At 36.0% G+C, this 22,019-nt stretch overlaps 2 protein-coding genes and 1 long non-coding RNA gene across 5 annotated transcripts; 2 read left to right on the top strand and 1 right to left on the bottom strand.

Annotated features, from left to right (window-relative positions):
* Positions 1-11,749: 11,749 nt before the first annotated feature.
* Positions 11,750-13,401, top strand: LOC129760576 (uncharacterized). The gene is made up of 5 exons (XR_008740365.1): positions 11,750-12,075; positions 12,181-12,349; positions 12,432-12,570; positions 12,989-13,173; positions 13,241-13,401. It is a non-coding gene; the product is annotated as an uncharacterized LOC129760576 (long non-coding RNA).
* Positions 13,402-16,591: 3,190 nt separating this feature from the next.
* On the top strand, positions 16,592-19,276 carry LOC129760578 (protein fuzzy). Of its 3 annotated transcripts, none has more exons than XM_055758232.1 (3): positions 16,592-16,903; positions 17,532-18,580; positions 19,061-19,276. In XM_055758232.1, exons 1-3 carry the CDS (start codon positions 16,826-16,828, stop codon positions 19,116-19,118), a joined length of 1,185 nt encoding a protein of 394 aa, XP_055614207.1. In that variant the 5' UTR covers positions 16,592-16,825; the 3' UTR covers positions 19,119-19,276. The 3 variants fall into 3 exon arrangements, with proteins under 3 accessions (XP_055614207.1, XP_055614208.1, XP_055614209.1); XM_055758233.1 differs by having other exon boundaries at positions 17,589-18,580; XM_055758234.1 differs by having other exon boundaries at positions 16,595-16,903; positions 17,148-18,580.
* LOC129760577 (neutral amino acid uniporter 4) lies at positions 18,807-22,013 on the bottom strand. Its single transcript, XM_055758231.1, has 3 exons — positions 21,484-22,013; positions 21,117-21,426; positions 18,807-21,055 (listed from the first exon to the last, which is right to left on the bottom strand). The coding sequence occupies exons 1-3, from the start codon at positions 21,968-21,970 to the stop codon at positions 20,638-20,640; spliced, it is 1,215 nt and encodes a 404-aa protein (XP_055614206.1). The 5' UTR covers positions 21,971-22,013; the 3' UTR covers positions 18,807-20,637.
* Between the last annotated feature and the right edge of the window lie 6 nt (positions 22,014-22,019).

The raw sequence follows: 22,019 nt of genomic DNA on the forward strand, positions 1-22,019 counted from the left end.
TTCCAAAGTTGCGAGCACAGATTAGGCAGAATAATAATAATAATTCATTTTATTTCTGTAACGTACAATCTTTTTGATATGTTACAACTGGGTTTTCTTAGTATCATTTTTGTTCTCATATAGTTTGTTTCTGATGCACTTTCATATCTAACTATAAAATACTGTCTTATCAATGCAAATATTACTAATGAAGCCTTCTTGAGTTCTGATTTCGATTTAAGGGATTTAACATGGTTAGGGAGATTATTCCAGTTCGCGATGCCTCTAACGAAAAACGAATTATTATAATATACCGAATAATGTGATGGGATAGTTAAATTTAGAGTTCTAGAATTTTTTACGGGAATGAGTAGCCTTTTAATATATTGGGGAACTTCTCTATGGAGCATTCTGTGGATAATAACGCAGAACCTATATTTATAAAAATTATGGAATGGGCAGCCCAGTAGCCCCTTTTGGAGATGGGAAACACTAGAAAATCTAGACAAATTGTAAACATAACAGACGCATGAATTGAGCGCAACACGAAGTCGATCTAAAGTCCTAGCAGAGCAATTTGAATAAATGAAATCTTCATATATAAATAGCGGATACACATAGCTTTTAAAAAGTTTTTACTTTGTCTCAACGTCAAGATGTCTCGTGGTGAGATTCAGCTGTTTCAATGATCCATAAATTTTGCCACATTATTTATTTACTTGTCTACTCCACAACAAATCATCGCTGAAAATAACACCCAGATTTTCGGCATAGTCAGTGAAAGTAATGACCGAATCCGCTAAACAAAGTGTGGGAGCTTCGACACTTCTGTTGAATTTATTAAAGAAAAGAGCCTTAGTTTTAACAGGGTTAATGGTCGAAGATTGAGAAAAGACCATTCATTGATTTTTCTCAGATTATGCTGCTGTCATGAGCTGTCCGAACGAAAGTAAATTTGTACATCATCAGCAAACATTTGAATGCCAGAGTACTTCAAAACAGATGGTAGATCGTTTATGAAAAGAGAGAATAACATTGGACCAAGGATTGATCCTTGGGGTACTCCAGATTCTATGGGAGTAAATCTCGAAAAACTATCATTTAACAACACTGATTGATCGAACGCGTCCTTGAAGGTATGATTTTATCATTTTAACAGCATGTCCCGAAAAACAAAAATTCGATACTATTTTCGCAATAAGCTTCTTGTGACATACCCTATAAAAAGCTTTTGCAAAATCTATAAGTATCAGGAAGGCTGATCCTTTTTCATCGAGAGAAACAGCAATGTCATTGTGAACCTTCATCAGGGTAGTTTCTGTACTATGATTCGCTCTAAAACCGGATGGACAATTACTGAGTAAATCATACTGATTGATGTAACCTGAAATATGTGTTTTGAGTAATTTCTCGAAAATTTTTGAAACTGAGCTCAGTTAGCTAATTGGCCTTGAATTCGTAATATCAAGATTAATTGATTTCCTTAGGATTGGAACGACCTTAATTTTTTTCCACAGGTAAGGAAATTTCGATGTACTGATAATAGTATTAAAAATATGCTTCAATACTGGGAGCAAAAAAGGAAGAGGTATTTTTAGCAGGTTTATGGTAACGAGCCTATAGTAAACAAAGAGACGAAATGTCACGATTGGAATTTTTGATTTTCTGTCAGTGTCATTCCAATCGAGCAAAACCTAGCAGTCTTAAAGGCAGCCTTACAGCAGGGTTGCAAGCTCATTATTTGGGAAAGGATCAGATGGCGCCTCTTTGTTTACTATAGCCTCTTTAGTTTATGGGAATATTATCCAATCCTGTAGCATTCGATCCGATAGAAGCTATCGCATTGACAATTTCATATTCGTGAACATTTCTGAACTGAAAACCAGACGAATCATTGGGAATGGAAATATCCTCGTTTTGTTTGTGAAATTTGAGCAAAAATAATCATTAACTTCGGTTGCGGAAAAAACTGTATTTAATGACGTTTTATCTGAATTGCTGATTCCAAATATTTTCAAATTTTTCCATAATTTTTTAGCTGGTAAATTCGTATTCAGTTTTAGTTTGTCATGTATAGTTTTCGCTTTAGATATCAATGGGTTGACCTTATTGCGTAACTGTTTGAATTTCGCCCTGTCTTCAACTAATTTCGATCGTTTCCATATACCAGCCCCCCCACCCCCCCCCCCCCTTGATTGCGATTTCAATATCGCGATTAAACCATGCATTTTATTTTATTGGAAAATAAAATTGACAATGAAAAGGAGTTAAATATCCGAATCATCTACACTGAAAAAAGAATTCCAATTCATGCCATTCAGAGCTTGTAAAAGTGCTTGACGATCGTAGTTTAAAAAGTCACGGTACCCGTATCCATCAGCATGATTTTGCTTTGAGAAATTCAGGGACGCAAAGGAAGGAAACTAAACGTAAGTCATCAATATTGATGTTATGAAATCGCTTGGTACATCTTTGTACCTGAAAATAATCATATTTTTTTTCGTAGGTGATGGGAAGAAATAGAGAAACATGAGGTTTCAAAGAACGAAAGAACATAAGCCGTAAATATCATGAAATTTTCGAAAAAGATACAACGGCTCACCGGCAGGACTTGAAACTGCAATCTCCGCTTCAGTACAACGGCGCGTTAGCCAATTTCACCACGGTGAACATGATGAAACCGGCAAACACGAGTAATCGAGCTCTACCGAGCAACTGCTGAATTTCTGATCCGGCGTGTGGTATATTTCACCGGCTTTTGCTAAAATTTTAGTAAAACATTCCGGCAGCTAATTTTTTCTCTGGATTGCTAAAATTTTAGTAGAAAAAAATTGCAAAATTCTGCTAAATTCCGGCTTGGAAATTTTGTGTGTGGGTATCGAATAGGCTTCCTTTCCTCAAAATTTCCAGCAAAAAAATTTGCTAGAAACCAGCAAACATGATTCGTTTTGCTGACTTTTCCAGAACTTGTTCCGTTTTGCTGGAAATTCTGTCTAGATTCACGAATCTCGAACTTTATGAATTATTTTTCCAAACTTAAAGAAGTTTAGAAATTTTCTTTAAGATAATAAGCTTGATAACAGTACACACAAAATTTCTGGGCCTGAAATTAGCAAAAATAGTCGGTTACCTTCGATTAGCAATTAGGCTCGTTTTACTAACAGGATAGCAGAAAGCGTATTTTGCTAAATTTCAGTAAAAACGAAGTTTGTTGGCCGCCTATTTTTTTTGGCGGCAGCCGAATTTGTCGCCGCTAAAAAGAAAAACATCGCACGAATCGCAACTGGGGGCATACAGGTAAGAACTAATCTGGAAGCAGACACATTTTCTGATTTTGATGTGTTAAATTCTTCTTTTTTATCAGGTTTCCGCTGCAAGTGGAAGAAAGTCATCAATGTCAGAGAATGAACGGGGAAGTTGCGAAGTCCTGGCAGAATAAATACTTTCAATGGTTTCTGTTGGCCGACAAAGGAAACATCCGGAAACCAGCAGTACTAATTCTATTTACCGTCATCCGGAACATCCCAAATCAGGCGCCGGAAGAAAATTGTCATATTCAAAGTAAAAAGAAGGGTTGTGAAACAAAGTGACCAAATAGAAGTGCAATAAAATTTGGAATGTGAAATAATACGTGTATTTTATATCACCCTCTCATACCCTCCCTGCGTTTCCTGAGAAAAAATAATAAATTTTGTAAATTGACATTTTTCCCAGTCTTTTTCTCCGGTTTCTGCTAAAATATTTCGAAATATTTCGGCGGCTAACTTTTTTCTCGTTTGCTAAAATTTTAGTTAAAAAAATTGCTGAATTGATTGCTAAGTTCTTAGCTGGTCAAATTTGAGCAAAATTGTGCTAAATTCCGGCCTCAGAAATTTTGTGTGTACTGAAGTTAAATAAAAATACCAAATAAAAAAAAGGAAATTCAAATCATTTCTTTTTTTAATTTTGAATTTGAATTTTATCGACGTTTTTCGGCGAATTTTACTAATTAAAAACGTGTTTTTACCATTTGTCCAGACGTTTCGAGCTACTGTGGTATTCGCTCCTCTTCAGTGGATACTAAAATTTATTTTAAATTACAAATAATTACTAAAATTACAATTTTTATTTTCAAACTTACAAATTACTGACTTTTGTCTATACTAATTTGTTCTCAGTTTGTTTTGTTTTGCGTTTACATTTATGTGTCAGTGCCTGTGTTAATTTGGAAATGACGGGTTCGTATGCTGTTTGAAAATTACATGAATCTTGTTGTCTGTTTACAACATTGTTGTCCCCTCTTAGTTTAATGTAAAAAGTTTCTGTAGTTATTCTTGCGTTGTATCTTGCTACTCTTTCTAAAATTTTGGTGTTTTCAAAATCGAAATAATAACCAGTTTCTAAGCTGTGTTGTGCTAAATCAGTGCTCATTTGTTTCGTTGATACATTTGTTTGATGTTGTTTGATTTGTTTTTCTAAAAACTGGCTCGTTTCATGAGGAATTCTAACATAACGAAAAAAAAATTATACCGATATACAAAAATCGTTTTATTACAGGGAAAATGCTATTCATAATTGGAAATATTTTGAGATCTTAAAACTAGAAAAAAATTTCAACTTACATTCACATCCGAAGAATCAGAAGACAATCGTTGTTTGACCGGCACGCAAAAAAGCGCCAGGTTTGATGTTTGTTCCTTTTCTATCGAATTTCCTTACACCAGGAAAAAAGGAATTTTCAGTTAAGGCACTTTGGCGTTCGGAACCCAAAAACAAAAAACACAAAAACCTCGATTGTGAGAACAACCGACCGATTAACAGGCTGACTGTGTTCCGTCGACTTTGTTTTATGATCCCAATTTTTTCCTTCTTTCACTCTTAACATTCACTCACTCCCAATGTTTACCGGTCCGTTTCACACGCAATATCCGGCAATCCGGTTTTCCTATGTTGTGCTAGTCGCTAGTCAGTCACTATTTGCTAGTCTAGCGGAATTTGTGTTTTACTTTTGCTTCACTAGTGTGACGGGACAGTAGAAAAATATGCACATCACAATTTTCCACAACCTTGCACAGCTTAATTTGGTTCTTTACCCCTAGGTCGATGGAGAAAAAAAACTTTCCAGCCTACTGTGAGTGTTGTGCAACCGAAAAACAATATAATTATTAGTGGGTCAAGCTTCGATAAACTGTCACCGACATTGAAACAAAAGGTCACGTTGCACGAGGTTGTTTCCAAAGTCCGGTTGTTCCGGGTAGATTATGGAATTTCGGTCTTCTAGTTAGAAGTCGAACCAGCACGACAAATACTGTTTAAGTAATCCAATTTGCACAGCTCAGTTATGTTGGATGTCACTTTTTCTGGATCAAAAAAGCGGACTCAACTTTTGCTGATGCGGTCGCGAGAATGTTGTCGTCGTCGAGTGGGTCTTTTTGAAGAACTCTGCAGGCTGTTCACTTGTACAATGTGCACATGTGTGATTTCCTCTCTCTTTAACTGGAACCGAACGGGTTGAGGGAAGAACGCAACAAGTTTTTTTGTTGTTGTTATGCTCCTTTGCGTTGTTGTGACCCTTTCCACTTCTTCTTTGCACCACCACAAGAGGTATACAGGATTGGAGTTTCTTTTTTTATTGGACGCTGACTTTTTTTTTGTTATTGTCGAGTTTATTCCATTCAAACTTGTTTCACACTGGTATGGGTGTCGGGAACATTCTTGGACAACCTATTAATTCCGTCACACATTTGCAGTTAAGCAGTGTTGTGTAGTACTAGCGTTGAATAAGGGAGGTGTGTGCGCGGCGATTCACGTTCAGTAAGCATAACGATAAAGAGAAACCCAACTGTTGTTCAACACGACGAATGTACGTACGTATAGCTATGGAGCTATATCGTCGTGGATATGATGGAGGCTCGAAGAGAAAACTATCGGCTCCTCGCACACACTAATGAACCAAAGAGGGGCTCTGTGGCTGATCAATATTCATGAAACATTGCCTTTCCCAGCCCAATCGATGGATACATAGGCATATAACACACCCCAACTTCGATCGGCCGAGCCAAAATTCGGTCGATTTCTGTAGGACTGTATGAACTCAGCGAATTCTAATAGACTTCCACAGAACAGCACTCCACTTTATGGATCCAATTTTCACCTTTTCTGCTTTATGTTAATTATCACTCCAGCACTTTCCGGCATACACTTATGCAGATAAGCGGACCGAGAACAGGATATCCGGGAGCGATTAAAATAATTCGATCGATCAAAAAACACTCCAACGACCTACCCGTGCAATATGAGCTAGTAGGTAATTTCCAAAAACCACCGATCAAACACATCCAAGATCCAAGCAAGCACTCCGATCGATTCCCTTTTGTAGCTTATTCCGCAAACGGAAGAAGGCACACAATAGAATATCGTACAACAGCAAACCACGCGAAAACAATTATAGCGCTCTTCAAGGGTACAAAAACAACGCTTCACCCGAAAACGTTGCTTATTTGTTTTTCCCGATCACTTCCAAAAGTAATGAAAACACACAAATCTTTAGATCAACACTTAAGTCACAAATTAGTTAACTTTCGACTAAATAGACGACCTCAAAACAATAAAGAAGAACCCTTTAATTCGAAGTTCCCGAAGAGTTGGTGCGCGATCAACTCGACCACAGAAACTGTGCCCACTCACGTACACGGCTCGACTACGAATGATGATGATGATTGACCGACAGTCAGTCAATCGCGAATCACGGCACCACACGAACGCGGATGGATTCAGCGAAAATCGTGATACCAAATACCACCGCCCGACCGAACCAACACATAACAAAACAACAACAAAAGCCTCCAACTCTGGGCTATCGAAAGAGAGCTGAATTCTGATGATGAACCAACCTAAACAACAGAGAGAAAATGCATTCAGCGCGAGCGAGAAGTGCATCAATGAATGAAATTGTATTTTGGTTGATGCATTTGATGTGTAGTTGTATGTAGTAGGCGTAGATTGAGAGAAGGAAGGTGCACTTTACAAACGTGTACGTGAGTCTGAGCTCATTCAAACCTTTTGTCAAACAACTGCTTAGCAGCCTCATTGACTCTAGTTTTAAACTTAAAACAAGTTTTCAAAAAGGAATTGAATATGTTGAAAATTGAAAAGATAAAAATTTCATAAATGACTCGGATTTTTTCTCAACTTTATACAGTTACATTTTTCGTTTGTTTGTCAATCGAAAGCCATTTATACGTGCTCGTTTTCAAAGGATCAAACAAAGCAAGCCATTGCGAGGAAGTTGTATTCTGGCTCTCAATACTCTCGAAATCATCAATGGAGATTGTACGGACGGGCGTAGTATTAATGAAGGGAGAGAATCCGTTTTGGAGAGACGAAGCATTTCTAATAAGAATCGAAATAGCGGTGAAACCGAGGGGTCGCGCAGTATGCAATCAATGGAGTAAGCGTTGGAAAAAGGTAGAATGTGCAAAACACATAAAAAAATAAATTCTTTAAGAATATTTCGTTATTTGTTTATCTTAGTTTTTCCCATTTTCTGAACATCATGATCTTTTTTTTTCGAACATAATGATTTTTGTCTTCTAGGTGATTATTAACACTACTTCAAGTAACTTTCGAATAAAAATGCGAAGTTTGAGATAAAATGCAATAAAGATTAACAAAGTATATTTCCAAATATTTTTAAACTTGATTACCAAATTTTAAGTCATTTCTGAGCTTTATTTTTAAAACGATAATTCAAAAGCTGTATCGAAAACTAAACAACGATTTTCTCAGAACACGTCAAGTGGCTTATACCATACAACATTAACTCTATATTCCACTTACTGTAAAGCCATGGTTAATATGCTAATGAGTATATCAATCTCCTTAATCGTAAGATTGCAATTATTCCGCTCAGGACCATTATCGTCCAAATTACAGGAAAACAGCTCAAATGACACTTAAATCACTGATCATACTGACAGGACACTTAGAACAAAAGTTCGATCATTTTCTGGCTAATTTTTTTCGTCAAATTTAGCAGGTTCGCAATACCAACGGCAGGTGGCGAACTTATAATTTTTCCGGTAGAAATGCCCAGTAGGAAAAATGTACCTGTTTTGCACGATTTTATCGTCTGAATTGCCTGTTTTTTGAGAAAGTCGGGTGGCACTTTCTTACTGGGATAGCATTTCTTCAAATCGATCGATGCGCACTCTGGAATCGATATTGCGTACTATCGATTCCAGAGTGCGTAAATTATCCAAAAAAACGAAATCGACTGTCCAGTCAGTATGGTCAGTGCTTAAATTGTCAAAAATCAATAGGTTTTCCTGAGATGCAGTGAGATAGCTAACGAAATCTCGTAGCACTTCATTTCTCCTGAAATTCGGAGTAACATTTTTTCGAATGCCCAGAAACTCGATAAAATTCAGGACATCAATTTCCTGTGATAAGTAACTCTAAGAAACTGTCACTGCCATGTGCTTTTTTGGGAGCAACAGTCCACAGAGTCGATTAAACCGTTATTCTTATTCGCTAGCAGGAAGGAAGCACAACAGAAATTGTCATACGGGAGGAGTAGTTTTTTTTTCGAAGCAATCACCGATGGCCTTAATTTCGGCGTTCAACCGTCAGCTCAGAATGTGGCTCCTATAGAAGAACCAAACCACTGCTAGCTGCTGGACTCGAAGATTGAAAAGCCCCCGATGAAAATCGATCGGATGAACTGCGGGTTTCAGTACGAATTCACCACGAATTTGTTGAAACAGCAGATAGATTTCTAAATAATTTATAATTAATTGAAAAATAAACATTTGGTAGTTATTTTTGTTTCCAGTCTAAATATCGTACAAACAAGAAACTTACACCAGCTAATGCAGCGACGCAGTAATAACAACAATATGGTTACTAACGGCGTGTTCGTAAACTGATTTGTTTGGGTTATGAATCGATTTGTTTGGTAGATGTCAAATCACCTTCCAATGCTTTTGCATACAGTTTGTTTAATTTACGAACACCAACATCGATAGAAAAAATCAATTTACGAACACGCCGTAAGTATTAAGTATAAATTTGTCCTTTTTATTTAGTTTAATAAGTATTACTATTATTTGAAAAAAAAAATGCTTTTATTTTGTACATAATAACGGCTTATAATTTTAATGTAAACCTCGGGAGGGAACAGCCTCGAGTCTTCAGGAGAATGATGGAAGCTCCTGAAAATCACAGGACAGATCCGTTTCGAACATACAGTTCAATTTGACAGTTGTTAAAACAGAGGAAAGAATTCTGAAAAAAGTTTTAATAAAATCAACATGAATAAACTAGTAAATCAAAACTTTTGCAAATAAAGAAATGAATGTCATTTCAAAAGCTTTGTTCACAATAAAAACGTAAAAAACCATTGAAAAAACCCCAAAGCTTCAGTACGGATTAAGCCGCAATATAACTCAGAATTCTTGAAAAGAAATTATTCAAAGAATCACCAAAATTAGGACACTAAACTATGACTCGAATTCCAGAAAAATATTCATTATTCAAAATATAGATTTCGATTCTGCAATTCCGAAATTCAAAATTCAAAAATTAAAATTCTCAATAGATTTGTTTAACGACTGGTTGATTTTCGCAGATTTTTCGATTGGCAATTTCAATGAAGGAGGATTTTGAACTTTAATCAATGGATTTTCAATTGGCAATTTTGAATGTTGAAATAAGATTTTTTTTTATTTTAAAATCAATGCTAATTGTGTTGGAATCCTATATGGTGATGATTTTCAAATTTCAGTCTTGAATTTTTCGATTGGCAATTTCAGTCAAATGTAACAATGATTAAAAAATTGCACGTTTACATCTTTTCCGACGTTTTGGCCTTTGGTCTTGGCCTTTTTCTAAGGAGAATCACGTATTGTACCGTAGATCTGGCTATGGGTGTGAGGCTAGATGGGAGCTTTTTCTACGGTGGTTTGTTTTTTTTGGGGTTATACACATTTTAATTCGTGGCATATCAGTTAAGAGTAGGTTTATAAAAATAGTAGACAGCTATTATAAGTGAAACACGAATTAAAATATGAATAATCCCGCTTCGCAAAAAAAAAACAAACCACCGTAGAAAAAGCTCCCATCTAGCCTCACACCCATAGCCAGATCTACAGTACAATACGTAATTCTCCTTAGAAGAAGGCCAAGACCAAAGGCCAAAACGTCGGAAAAGATGTGAACGTGCTATTTTTTAATCATTGTTACATTTGACTGAAATTGCCAATCGAAAAATTCAAGACTGAAATTTGAAAATCATCACCATATAGGATTCCAACACAATAAGCATTGATTTTAAAATAAAAAAATCTTATTTCAACATTCAAAAATGCCAATTGAAAATCCATTAATTAAAGTTCAAAATTAAAAGGAATTCAAAAATAAGTTTTTTGAAATTTCATAAAATTCATCCTCTTAAAGCTCAAAAGTTCAATTAAAAACAAATTAAATTTTGAATTCAAAATTCAAATAAAAAAAAGACCAAAATTTAAAATTTAAGATTCGAAAATTAAGAATTATTAAATAAAAGTTAAAAATTTAAAAATCAAGATACGGAAATCAAAATTTCAAATTCAAAACTTAAAATTTAAAATGTAAATTCAATATTCTAAATTTGAAATTGAAATTTCGAAGTCCAAAACTCGAAATCCAAAATTTAAACTTCATAATTGAAACTTAATTCTAAATTTGAAATTCGAACTTTATTTTTTTTATAAAAACAAACACAAACATGTAGGTACAGGATCTCATTGGAACTTCATGCTTCCACGAAGAGAGTTCTTTTACTTAACTCTAAGCGTACATCTTTCGAGGATATGATTGGCTAGCATCTTACTAAGCTCGAACTACCAACACACATGAAGTGTACTAAGGCTATGATCATTTAGTATCCGGGCAGTTACAAACGTGTGTATTTAAAAAACTATTCATTTGATCGAACAACTTTCTATGGAGTAAATGAAGGTGTTAAAATGACATTTAATATAAAAATATAAAAAAATATTTATCATTGATTTCAAGAAATACTCTTACTTTTTCATAAAATCTCTTTTTTATCTTTGCACACTTTTCGCAGTCATGTATTGATCTATTATTTTTACTACAGAAGCAAGACCTTTGCATAATCATGATATTTTACACAAACTCACCTGGGAAAATCAATTGGAATCTGGTTGGAACCTTTTCATGAGTAGGCATCTTGAAGAATTTGATCTCTTAAATCCGGTTTTAACATAAATTTCTTCGTCCATCAGAACACATCTGTCACATTGCCTAAAAACCGGTTGCACAGATTGCGATCCATGAAACTGCTCATTTTTAGTTATTTGCTGGGTGTCTACAAGACAGGCAACACTTTTTGCCTGCCGGAAATGGATTTTTTTGCATTATTTAAGAAGTCTGCAATCAGTTATCCCCAATAACCATTAACTTTTTACCATAATTGAGATCAAGAGTTGCACTCCGATGGTTGGTTTGAACTTCGTGTGGATCCTAGAGTGGCTTCTTATACACACAAAACTTTCGACGCTCCACTTAGCAAAAATTAGCTGTTACTTTCCGTTAGCAAAAATTTTTTTTTACTATTGAGTTAGCATTTTCTCATTTTTTCGTGAAATTTGCTGAACTTGAGTAAAATAAACCCATTTGCTACTAATTTCAGCATTTCTAGTAGCATGGACTCAAACCTTCTGCAGTCCGTGCCCGAACCGCGTTCGTTTGACAGTTTTTTTTCGGGTTTTATTCGTTTGGTCGCGGTTTCGAAGCGAGAAAAAGTGAAATTTGATGTTATTTTTATTTCGATTCTCTGTGTCTGCTGTGTTAAGGATAAAACCCCACCAGTTCGGGGTCTCGTCGGAGAAAAATTTCAAATCTTTCGATACGAACCATGTGTGTTCCGGTCAAGATTTTAATTGCGATGCCCTGTGGTAAGGACAACAGCTGGCAATCCCACGCCAGTCGAGAGGCGTGCAGGAGAAAACCCGAAGGATCGTGTCAGGAGGTGGTAGTAAAAGTGGGACTCGAACTACAGTCGTTTCGTTTAGTAGGAAATTTGAAGTTCACCCGATCACAAAATTTTTGATGGTAAGTTTTTTTTTATTATGTTAATAACTGTTAGAACGTAGAAAGAAACTTATATTTTGTTTTTTTTTTACATATTTCCGGATATTTGCAAACGGATGTGATAAGAGAGACCGTTAAAAATTTTACAAGTGTAGCCGATCGAAAAATTGATCAGCACAAATAACTGCAGCATTAAGGAGAATTGATAGGTTCTCACGAAAAATCGGTAGATCCAGAGAGTTCAGGAGAAGCAGAAACCACTGGATCCGGGACCGTGAAAAAAAATGATCTCGTCGTGAGTAGCACTTAACTTAAACCATCAGATTTTCCTGTTTCGAGATTTTCAATGCTTTTTGTTTGTTTTATGTTTCCTACAGGTGCGTCTACAGGTCAAAAGTATCTTTTCCGATGGCTCGTTTTTCAAGGACTTCCTCAGAAGCAGCCTTTTAAATGCTTCATTGAATTTAGACACATTCATTTATAGTCCACTCCAGAATTGGACGACGTTTTATTTTGGTAAGTACTTTTGGAAGGTCTATAGAGACTTTAAAAGTCGAATGGACGTAACAAATATGAATGAACGCGGAAAAAAAGGTTTTTAAACATTTTCTAATGTTTTCGGATTTTAAAATTGCTATAGCTATACTCAGGATTCCAAAAAGCTTCCAATATATATTTTGAAAAAAAAAAGATTAATTAATAATTAATGTAAAATTTTCTTCATTTAATACGGTGATTCTAACTAGGTGAATTTTGAAATTCTGGAAAAGAATCTAAAACATTTAATAAATATGCCCTTTGAAAAGAGAATTTTTGTCTAAATCTTAAATATTAAATATGGTTTATAAATCCCAAATATGAAGCACAATTTGAAAACTGCAATCTTGTTTTGAAATCTTGACCAAGAAACGATATTTCTATTTAAAATTTTCAGCCTCATCGCCGAAAGCGAATATCTTAATTATAGCGACAGTCGACGTAGCAGGCAAGCACATCCTACAATGATTCGGTCCTGTACTTTTACTGGTGCTGTAGTAATTACAAGCGGTAGAAAAAGTTACGGTGGTGCGGAGTTAACCGGTGACCAGCTGGACACTAAATTGGAAACAAAATGGCAAAGTAAGAGGTGTGATTTTTAATATGAAAAATATTATTTTATTACATTTATTTATGTTTCAATTTTTAGGGTACCGTGATATGGAACAAATTCTTCAGTATTCAGGGAACACCATCTGTGACTGTTTTGGCAAACGTTGCGGCAGCTGTCATTTCGCCGATGTGGTTTCAAATCCATCCCGTCGACCCTCTTGAATCCCACGCTAGCTAGTGCACAAATGGTAAACAATTAACAGCGTAAAGTGAAGACAATAAATAAAAATTAAATCCCGAGATCTATTTTTCATTTTTGTATTAAAAAATCACAAGAAACCATCAATTTGGTATTAAAAATTATCAATTTACTAAAATTCCAGTAAATATAGGGGGAAAAAATTTTGCTAACATTTTAGCAAACAACTTTTTTTTACTGTTAAATTAGTAAATATTAAGTCTGGACACTTTTTTGTATTTTGCTAAAATTTTATCAACAATTTTTTACTAATTTCATTGCTAACTTTTTAGCTGGTCAAATTTGAGCAAAATTTTGCTAAATTCCGGCCTCGAAAGTTTTGTGTGTACTTCTTAACCATTTGATCCGAAAAAAAACCGAAAAAATCAACAGTTCATGAGCTTTCAAGTCAACAATGAAGAATCATAGAGGCGCAAAATGCGTAAAGGAGCAAATTTGTGCAAAATTATTTTTACCATGTCTTTTTGCATCGTAAATATCTCAAATACACGTTAACTTAAAAATCTATCAAAAATAAGCAAGATAGTCCTCTTCATAACCAACACAATGCTACAATAGTTTTGCATATCCGAGCTCTATCAACGTAGCTATCACCGAAATTAAGTGCCCAGATACTAAATGATCATAGCCTTATGTATGCCAAAACCTAGATTCGATTTCATGACCGTTAGCCTAGAAGACTCGAAGGCTATTCTTTATTCCACGGGCTGTGGCCAAGATTCAAAATTCTAATTTTGAGCAAAATTGATGGAATTTAAATGAAGTCTATAAATTTGTATCATAAAAAATCTTTTTCAATTTAAAAACGGCTTAAAAACATTTACAGTCAAGACAATAGATTAAAACTAAATATAATTTATCCCACAGCAATTAATCAAAATTTACAGAATCAGGATTCAGGAGCTTCGTTAATAATGAAAATTAAACACAGATTCAGGAAACGGAAAAATGGAAATTTTAGATTTGATGCCTCAACCTCCAATGAAATTTCAAAATCTACGAATTAGAATTTCCAGGCATAATTCACAACCCCTGCCTTAGCTAATATAAGAATCAGATTCTAGAATAAAAAATTTTTTTATCATCGCACTTTCTTGTGGTTTTCCTTAATTGATATTTTTGGTGATTTACGACGATAAATAAGACTGCTGTTTTTTACGTTTCGGCTTACTGAATTTCACACGCGACAAAACAAGTTTTTTTCTGAGAATGGCTTAAATTTAGTAAGCCGAAACGTAAAAACCAGTAGTCTTATTTATCATCGTAAATCACCGAAAAATATCAATTAAAGAAAACCACAGAATAAGCATTCATTATTGAAAATTCAGATTCAACGATGATTAAAAATTTTAAAACCTAAAAAAATTAGTATTCTGCTATGGTTATTTTGAATTCATTTATGTATTAAATTCAATATCAAACAATTCAAAAATCAAAATTATAATTTCAAAATTCAAAGTAAAAAAATAAAAATTTGAATTTCATAATTCGCTATTGAGACAAATTTAAAATTAAATATTTCAATTTCAAAATTTAATAAAATTCAACATTACCAAATCTGACATTTCATAAAAATAATTCAAAATCTAGGATCTATATTTAAATATCCAAATTTCAAGTCCAAACTTTAAATTTAATTTTAGAATTTTATATTCAAAAGTTCAAAAAAGTTCAAAGTTCTCATAATATCACCGTTAAACTTCAAATTGAAAAAAAAATCAATGTTCATTGTTCATACATGAAAATTTTAAATTCAGTTTTCCTTTATTTCCAATGAGAATTATAGTTACTAGAACATCGTTTAGAGCAAGTTCACTGGTTGAGATGGAGTTGGAAATTTCGAAGGTTTACATCACATCACAACAAATTTGCCGTCCACCGGTGTTGGGAAAATCTGATATTCGAACAGTTTCGCGCTGCAAAATTTGTAACGTATAACACTTTTTGGCTGACGGTTATAGAAAAACACATTGTTTTGCAACACCGAACCAAGTGATAGAGTCAGCGTTGCAATACAGTATTCGTGCATGAAACTACTCGGTGCTGCCATCTTTCTTATGTTCAAAACCTCAGTCGAGGGGAAAAAAGAAAATTGAGTAATTTTAGGATTTGATTAGAAAATTATATTTTTATGTTTCAACAATACATTTATCACTTAAATTGTTACGATTTACAAAAAAATAAATCAACTCTTTAAAACTTAAAGTCAATTTTTTCGATACCCTAGCCAATTGCGTGCACCATCACTTTTCTAAAACGCAGAGATGCCAGATAGTTGAATAACTTCACGATATTGTGATATTCATTTATTAATTGCATTGATGCAGAGACCGAAAAATTTATCATCGGGAACATTGATCGAGCAACCGGTGATTGTCGGAATCCGTTTGGACAACTCTTTTTAGGGAAAATCAGTGTTGGTCAAGTGATATCGGTACTCGATTCACAGCAAGCCAACCAAAAACAAATGATCCAATAAGTAAGTAATTATCACAAATTGCAAAAAAATTACTTGAATCAAAATACATTTTTTTTTCAATTTCAGGTTGTCGCTGTTTTTTTTCCTGCGGCCCAAGTCAGCAGTTGAAACAAGGGCACACGTTCAAGGCAAACAAATAAGGAAACAAACTGGATGCAGCTGGAAAGATGGCTCGTTTTCATCTACCAGCAAAAAGGAAGGCTGCGGATCGGATGCTCCCAAGAGCATGGAATTTGCCCAGAAGGCTTACTGCAATCGGTCGCAGGAGATGCTGAAGAAATGCAAATTGAATTAGCGCTTCAAAAATGATTATTTCGAAACAGTTCAGAAATATAATCAGCTTCTAATGAACCCTAAGCTTCTAATTACCCCGGTGTACCTTACATACATAGTGGAACTAAACGTACAATCTAAAACTTTTATATTCATATTATTTGCAAGTCAATGATCAAATAAAGTGAATTTGATTTCCATTTTTAAACGGTCAATTCAAAATACAAAAAAATAGTAAAAATACTGGAAAGCAAATGCACTTGGCATCGCTGGTAGCTTTCGATTTTATTCCTTCGTTTTCTATCACACCGATGGACGGCCAACATTTTTGTTCTATTTTTCGCGATAGAAAAATTCCCATCTGTGCTACAGCTGTCAAAATTTCTACCACTTTTTCCCAAGCACCATTGGACTTGCTCGTATAGCAGGAACTAAAACACCAGTTCGGGGTTTTTTCTCTCTTTCATAATCTTGGTTTCCATTTTCACATTTATTACATCGAAACATCGCAAGACCATTCTCTAACCCCTCGGTTTGTTGTATAACAAAACAGAGACTTAAAAATAAAAAGCAACATCAAACATCATTCCGCTGCTAGCTCCCGATGGAACAATTTTTTGGTAATGTAATTTTCGGATATTGAATGTAAGCGTGAACAAACTGAACCCGAAATGTCCATTCATTTGATGTGCCTCACCTCCGACGGTGGGGTTCCAATTTATTCGAAAAAGAAGGGAGAATGCGAAAATGTAAGTAAAAAAGTTTAAGTTATGATTATTATTAATTTTGGTACCAATTGGTAATTGTAATTGTGCTTTATTGATTTAACGTCAGCCCATCGATATAAAATCATAGTTAGGGTCAAGGAAATACAATTCGATAGTAACAAGTGAATTAATTAATTCTAGTCTGTACTATTCTATTACTCCCTAAGAAATTATTCTAAAGAGAAAGCTGACTTAAATGAAGAGATAGTGTTTTTCTGTCTGATAGGTAGTGCTAAAGAATTCCGTTGAGACGCTCCGCAAACAAGGACGCTTGTATTGGTATCAAACCGGTACTTAACTAACATGTTTTTAAGTAAGCTATTACTAATCTTACGTTGGATGTTGACAGTTAACGCAAATGCGTGAAATAATAAAGTAGTAGCACTGACGTACAACCTTTGAAAACACGAAAGCAGTTAACACATCGCTGGAACTGGTACTCGCGATAGATCCAGCCGGTGCCTGTTCCTTCATTTGTTATACTTCCCATATGCATATGTATACCTTTAGAATCGCGTTGGTGACGGAACTAAAACCGGAAATTCAGGGGTTGGTAACGGTAACCGTTCTCAAATCCTGAAAGTCCTGAAAGTTTTACGGCACATTACAGCTCCCGTTCTCGACGATCGCTTCGCTCAATGGGGTGCATATGTTTTGTAAATCGCAGGGTGTGGACCTGTCAATCACACATCTGGAGGAGGGTATGATCATCTGGAAGGAATACGATGGCACCCTGATGATGATAGGCATCGCCCGAGGCATTACGGAGAAAGTTCTGAGGAACTTGCTGGATTATTCGTACCACGCCATGGTGTTTTGCGTAGGTATCGCTGCGATCAAGAAGATCAAAAACATCGATCGATTCAAGCGGGAATTGAAAAATTGCTATGCACTGATCGACCAGTTGCTGGAAGTGGTGGAGAGTGACTTCTTCCGGTACAATGAAGCAGTGCTGTGTTTGGAGAGTCTAACGATGCTTGGAAAGCTGAACGATTTTAGTGTTCAGATTGGGTCTCCGTTCTGTTCAATACTGGTGCGGCAGAAGGTGGCCTGTGGCACGGAAGGATGGTGGGATTTGGATATTGTTGATCGGAAGCTGTTGATGGTTCTGCTTGGAGCTTCAAGCACTATTCAGCAAGATGTTCCGGTTTTCCTGCCAAAGAAGAGTCCAAATATAGCCTACAGATTTATCAGTATTCCCATCACACAGGGTGTCAGCATTTGTGCATTGTGTGGAGCAGAACCTCCGTACGATAAGCTACAAACTCTCAGCCAACAGTTTTGGATGAGCGAAATCGATTTACTGATAACGGTTGAGCAGAACTATCCCAAAAACTACCCTTCTTCGATCGAGCTGGATCCCAGCATAATGGGATTTCTTCTGTTGAACAAGGAACATTCGAAATTTGTGCTGACAAGAAATGTTCAGCTGACCAATACGGGAAAGAGGACTCCATCCAGTAACCATCGGTTGGATATTCTGAGAACGTTTTACCATCAATCCGTGGAAGCTATGGAGGATCTGTTCCGGGAAGGCGAGAAGGTGATGAATTTGGAGCAATACTGGTGCTCGGATTATCACAAGTGTCATGCCTTGATCGAAGGACCAAACGTGCTGTGTGTACTGTACAATTCTGCGATCCCTACCCACATCATGAGGTAAGTTTTTCTTAATCTTAATTTTTTTTTCAGGGATTTTCATCCTATTGGATGATTCATCCCATAGGTTAATCTTAATTTGAATTGAACCCTTAACTCAAAATCTAAATTAGCAACCTTTGAGTCCTCAATCTTTAATCTAAATAAGTTTAAAACACTAATATTCTCAATTATGAGTGACTGGATTTCGGTAAGCTTTAGAAGAAGTAAACGACCGCCATTTTTTTTTAAATAAAATACTTTCACTTGTTACTTTATTCAAATCCCTTTCCAAAAGTTTCGGTTATGCTGCTACTGTTTCTAGTTGTGTCTTTTCGTTCGAGTGTATAATTATTATCTTTGAATTGCCATGTATAGCCATTATTGGTTATATTTATAGTTAGTTGAGTTTACGAATTATCTACATACATGTTTGTTTCCATGTCTGTTTTTGGATCCAATGATTTCATTTTTTGTTTTTTTTTTTTGTTTCATTCACAGATTAGTAACACAAAAAACATTGAACGCGCTAGTATCGGATAAGGAAGTTTGCTGGTAGAGTCCATCCACCTTTGGCGGAAGGACTCCGGTTCTTCCTTCTTGAAGGTTTATGTTTTATTTTTGGTTTTAAACACCTACTCACGGAGTGAAAAAATCTGTTCTCGGTTATTGGAATGACATTGATCTACTTGCTAATAAACTTAAAGAACGGCAAAATCGTTTTTTTTTTGTTTCTCGGGGCTTATCTAGAGTACAAAACTATATCACATGTCCCGGGGGATTTCGGGCAGGAGCAAATCGAAAGATTCTAGTAACGAAACAGCTAGTTCAGATTTGGTAAAAAGGGAAAGGAAATGTTCAAGAAAGTAGCAAAAATTGATAGAATAAAATTACCAATTATCATTTTTCATTCTGAAACTCTGCCTCTCTCATTTCGTTGATCCTATTTTTGATTACAACAACTTTCCGTACCTAATTATAATTAGTCTTATAGGGTAGATAAAAGTTCTAGAATATTCAGATAAACTTAAGTCAACAGGTGGTAAATAAACAGTGGATAGATATAGAAGTAACTGATAGAATAGATAACATTTTGCACCTAACAGAGTGTCTTACGTTTTAGAATATTTTTATCTAGTCAAATCAAGTCGACGAAGGTAGACTTAACCCTTAGCACACTTATATGATAAACTGCTAGATTTATGTGTATGTGTAAATATTATTGTCATGCTGTTGGTAAGTATGTTTCTGGTTACGGTGATAAATGATTCATTTTGGCGACAGCAAAGCTGATAGAATTTAAAACAGTTTATTTTTTATCGGTTTTTAAAATAGTTTCAACGTATTGAAACATTTGTTTCTATAAAACTAAACTTGTTCCACATTGATATTTAATTTCAAATTACTAAGCTTGACCAATCTACACTTATGCATACATTTAACCAAAAATGGATTTAAATTCTATACAGCTTGGAAACCAGAATCATTAATATTATGCCAGACTTTTGATTTACAGTTACATGTAAGGTATTCAATTTAGGAAGTAGAAACTTTATTTACGATGTGACATTATTTCATTTCAAATGTTTTCCTTTATGGCTACCTGACATTTCCTGCTAGCGGAAACGTTTAGTTAATTCCAAGTTTATTGGCTGAACTGACAAAATTTTAATACTTAGGCTATTCCAATATAAATTGGCTACACAAACACGCAACTTCAACACAATTCCATCAAGACGGAAGCTTTTTAAAGCTCGCTCACGAATGTATCATCATGATTAGGTTTACCACCAGTCAGTGGTACTAGCTTCATACCTTATACTACGGTTATTCTTCTTCAAAGAGGTTTAGGCTAGACATGCCACTAAAATAGCAAAGTACTGATTACCTTGCAACATTCGTTCAAATCTCACCTGCCGCCTGAGCAATCTTTCTGTTCCGGGTAACCTCTTTTGTATAAATATAAATATAGAGCTGTGCTAGATTGTATAGAATATTGTAATATACACACACATTTGTGCAACTTCCCACGCCTAGTCTATTCTTTTGAGAAATATCCGAACTGCGACCTAGAAATCTTACTGCGGTTCCGGGTGCAATATCTGAGCTATGCTAGTATATGTCCCGAACACGAACCCTAGAATACCGAATGCCATAATGGCCAGATCCTTCCACAGCACCCAATACCGCTTGCCCATACCCGTAGGCCAAAACGTAACGATCTCGATGATCGGTGGGAAAATCAGCGCCAGAGTCGAACTGCTCACGGCACCGACCAGCGAAATGACGGCTCCCAAATTCGGGATCAGCGCAGCCAAGATAAAGGTAAACACAACCATTCCCACCCGAAGCAGATACTCACCGATCAGCTGGGCCTGTTCCGAGTGAAGCTTCCGGGTAACAATTGGTCCCAGAATCGTCATCGGTACGTAAAACTGCAACCCGTACGAGAAGAAAATTGCCAGGGCCATCATTAGCCGGACCAGTTGAGCGATGCTGAAAAAACGGGACTTGTTAGAATAATGTGAAGATTGGTTATCTTATTTGGATAACTTACAATTGATCTCCTGGAAGATTGAGAGTGATGCTACCCTGAACATCATCGCCATACTTCAAGTAACCGAAGAATCCAACGGCCGTATAGAGCGAAGCAACGATCACCATCCCAGTGTTCAGAACCCCGGTCCAACCTCCAAAATCTTCAGGCGTTTTCATATTGTTCTCCAGCGGTAGTACAATACCGATTCCTTCAAAAGCATAGACAGCCGTTCCGAAGTATAATGGAAGAGTAGCCCATGAAGCCCACGGCTTAACGGTCGATGTATTCGGCAGGTCCTGCAGGACGTAGTAAAACGTACAGGATAGACCTAAAATGATAACGAAGGTTATTCCCTTTCCTTTTGTTGAATTTAAAAAAAACCCACCTGCTACAGTGAGGAAGGCTGCAATCAGCGAAACCGGCGTCAAATACTTCAAACTCCGCACCAAATTCAGCAGCACCATCGGGATCAACAGCAACAGCAGATAGATTCTAGTAGGCAAATCGAACCCAAAGTGACCCAGCACCTCTTTCAAGTTCGCAGCCACAAACACAAAGTACACGCAACAGAACCCGAGCTGCGTTATCACCAGAAACATGTCAATCAGATTCCGGATCAGCGTCGAATACCTCCTTAATCCAATCGGTCCAGATTCAAACGACCGGTGGCAAACTTCGGCATAGCTGAGCGAAGGAACCTGCAACCTCCGGCACAGCTCGTGGGAACATCGAACCAACATGTGCATGCAGTGGGTACAAATCGCTCCCATAATCAACGTTCCGATCAATCCAACGTAAAGCCCTGCATTCTTGAATGCATCCGGCATAGCCAGGATTCCGGTACCGATGTTACCCTTGAGCAGATGGATCATGGTATCAAGATTAGTCGTCGGATGCTCCACGGTCCGGTGCAACGAAGGA

This window comes from Uranotaenia lowii, unplaced genomic scaffold (assembly GCF_029784155.1).
Source record: "Uranotaenia lowii strain MFRU-FL unplaced genomic scaffold, ASM2978415v1 HiC_scaffold_666, whole genome shotgun sequence".
NCBI classification, from domain to species: domain Eukaryota; kingdom Metazoa; phylum Arthropoda; class Insecta; order Diptera; family Culicidae; genus Uranotaenia; species Uranotaenia lowii.

Coding starts and splice junctions, on each gene's coding strand:
- LOC129760578 (XM_055758232.1), top strand. CDS start 16,826: ATGTCCATTCATTTGATGTGCCTCACCTCCGACGGTGGGGTTCCAATT. Junction 16,904..17,531: donor AGAAGGGAGAATGCGAAAAT/GTAAGTAAAAAA, acceptor GGCACATTACAG/CTCCCGTTCTCGACGATCGC. Junction 18,581..19,060: donor ATCCCTACCCACATCATGAG/GTAAGTTTTTCT, acceptor TTTCATTCACAG/ATTAGTAACACAAAAAACAT.
- LOC129760577 (XM_055758231.1), bottom strand. CDS start 21,970: ATGATCCATCTGCTCAAGGGTAACATCGGTACCGGAATCCTGGCTATG. Junction 21,427..21,483: donor AGCCTTCCTCACTGTAGCAG/GTGGGTTTTTTT, acceptor TTATCATTTTAG/GTCTATCCTGTACGTTTTAC. Junction 21,056..21,116: donor AATCTTCCAGGAGATCAATT/GTAAGTTATCCA, acceptor CCGTTTTTTCAG/CATCGCTCAACTGGTCCGGC.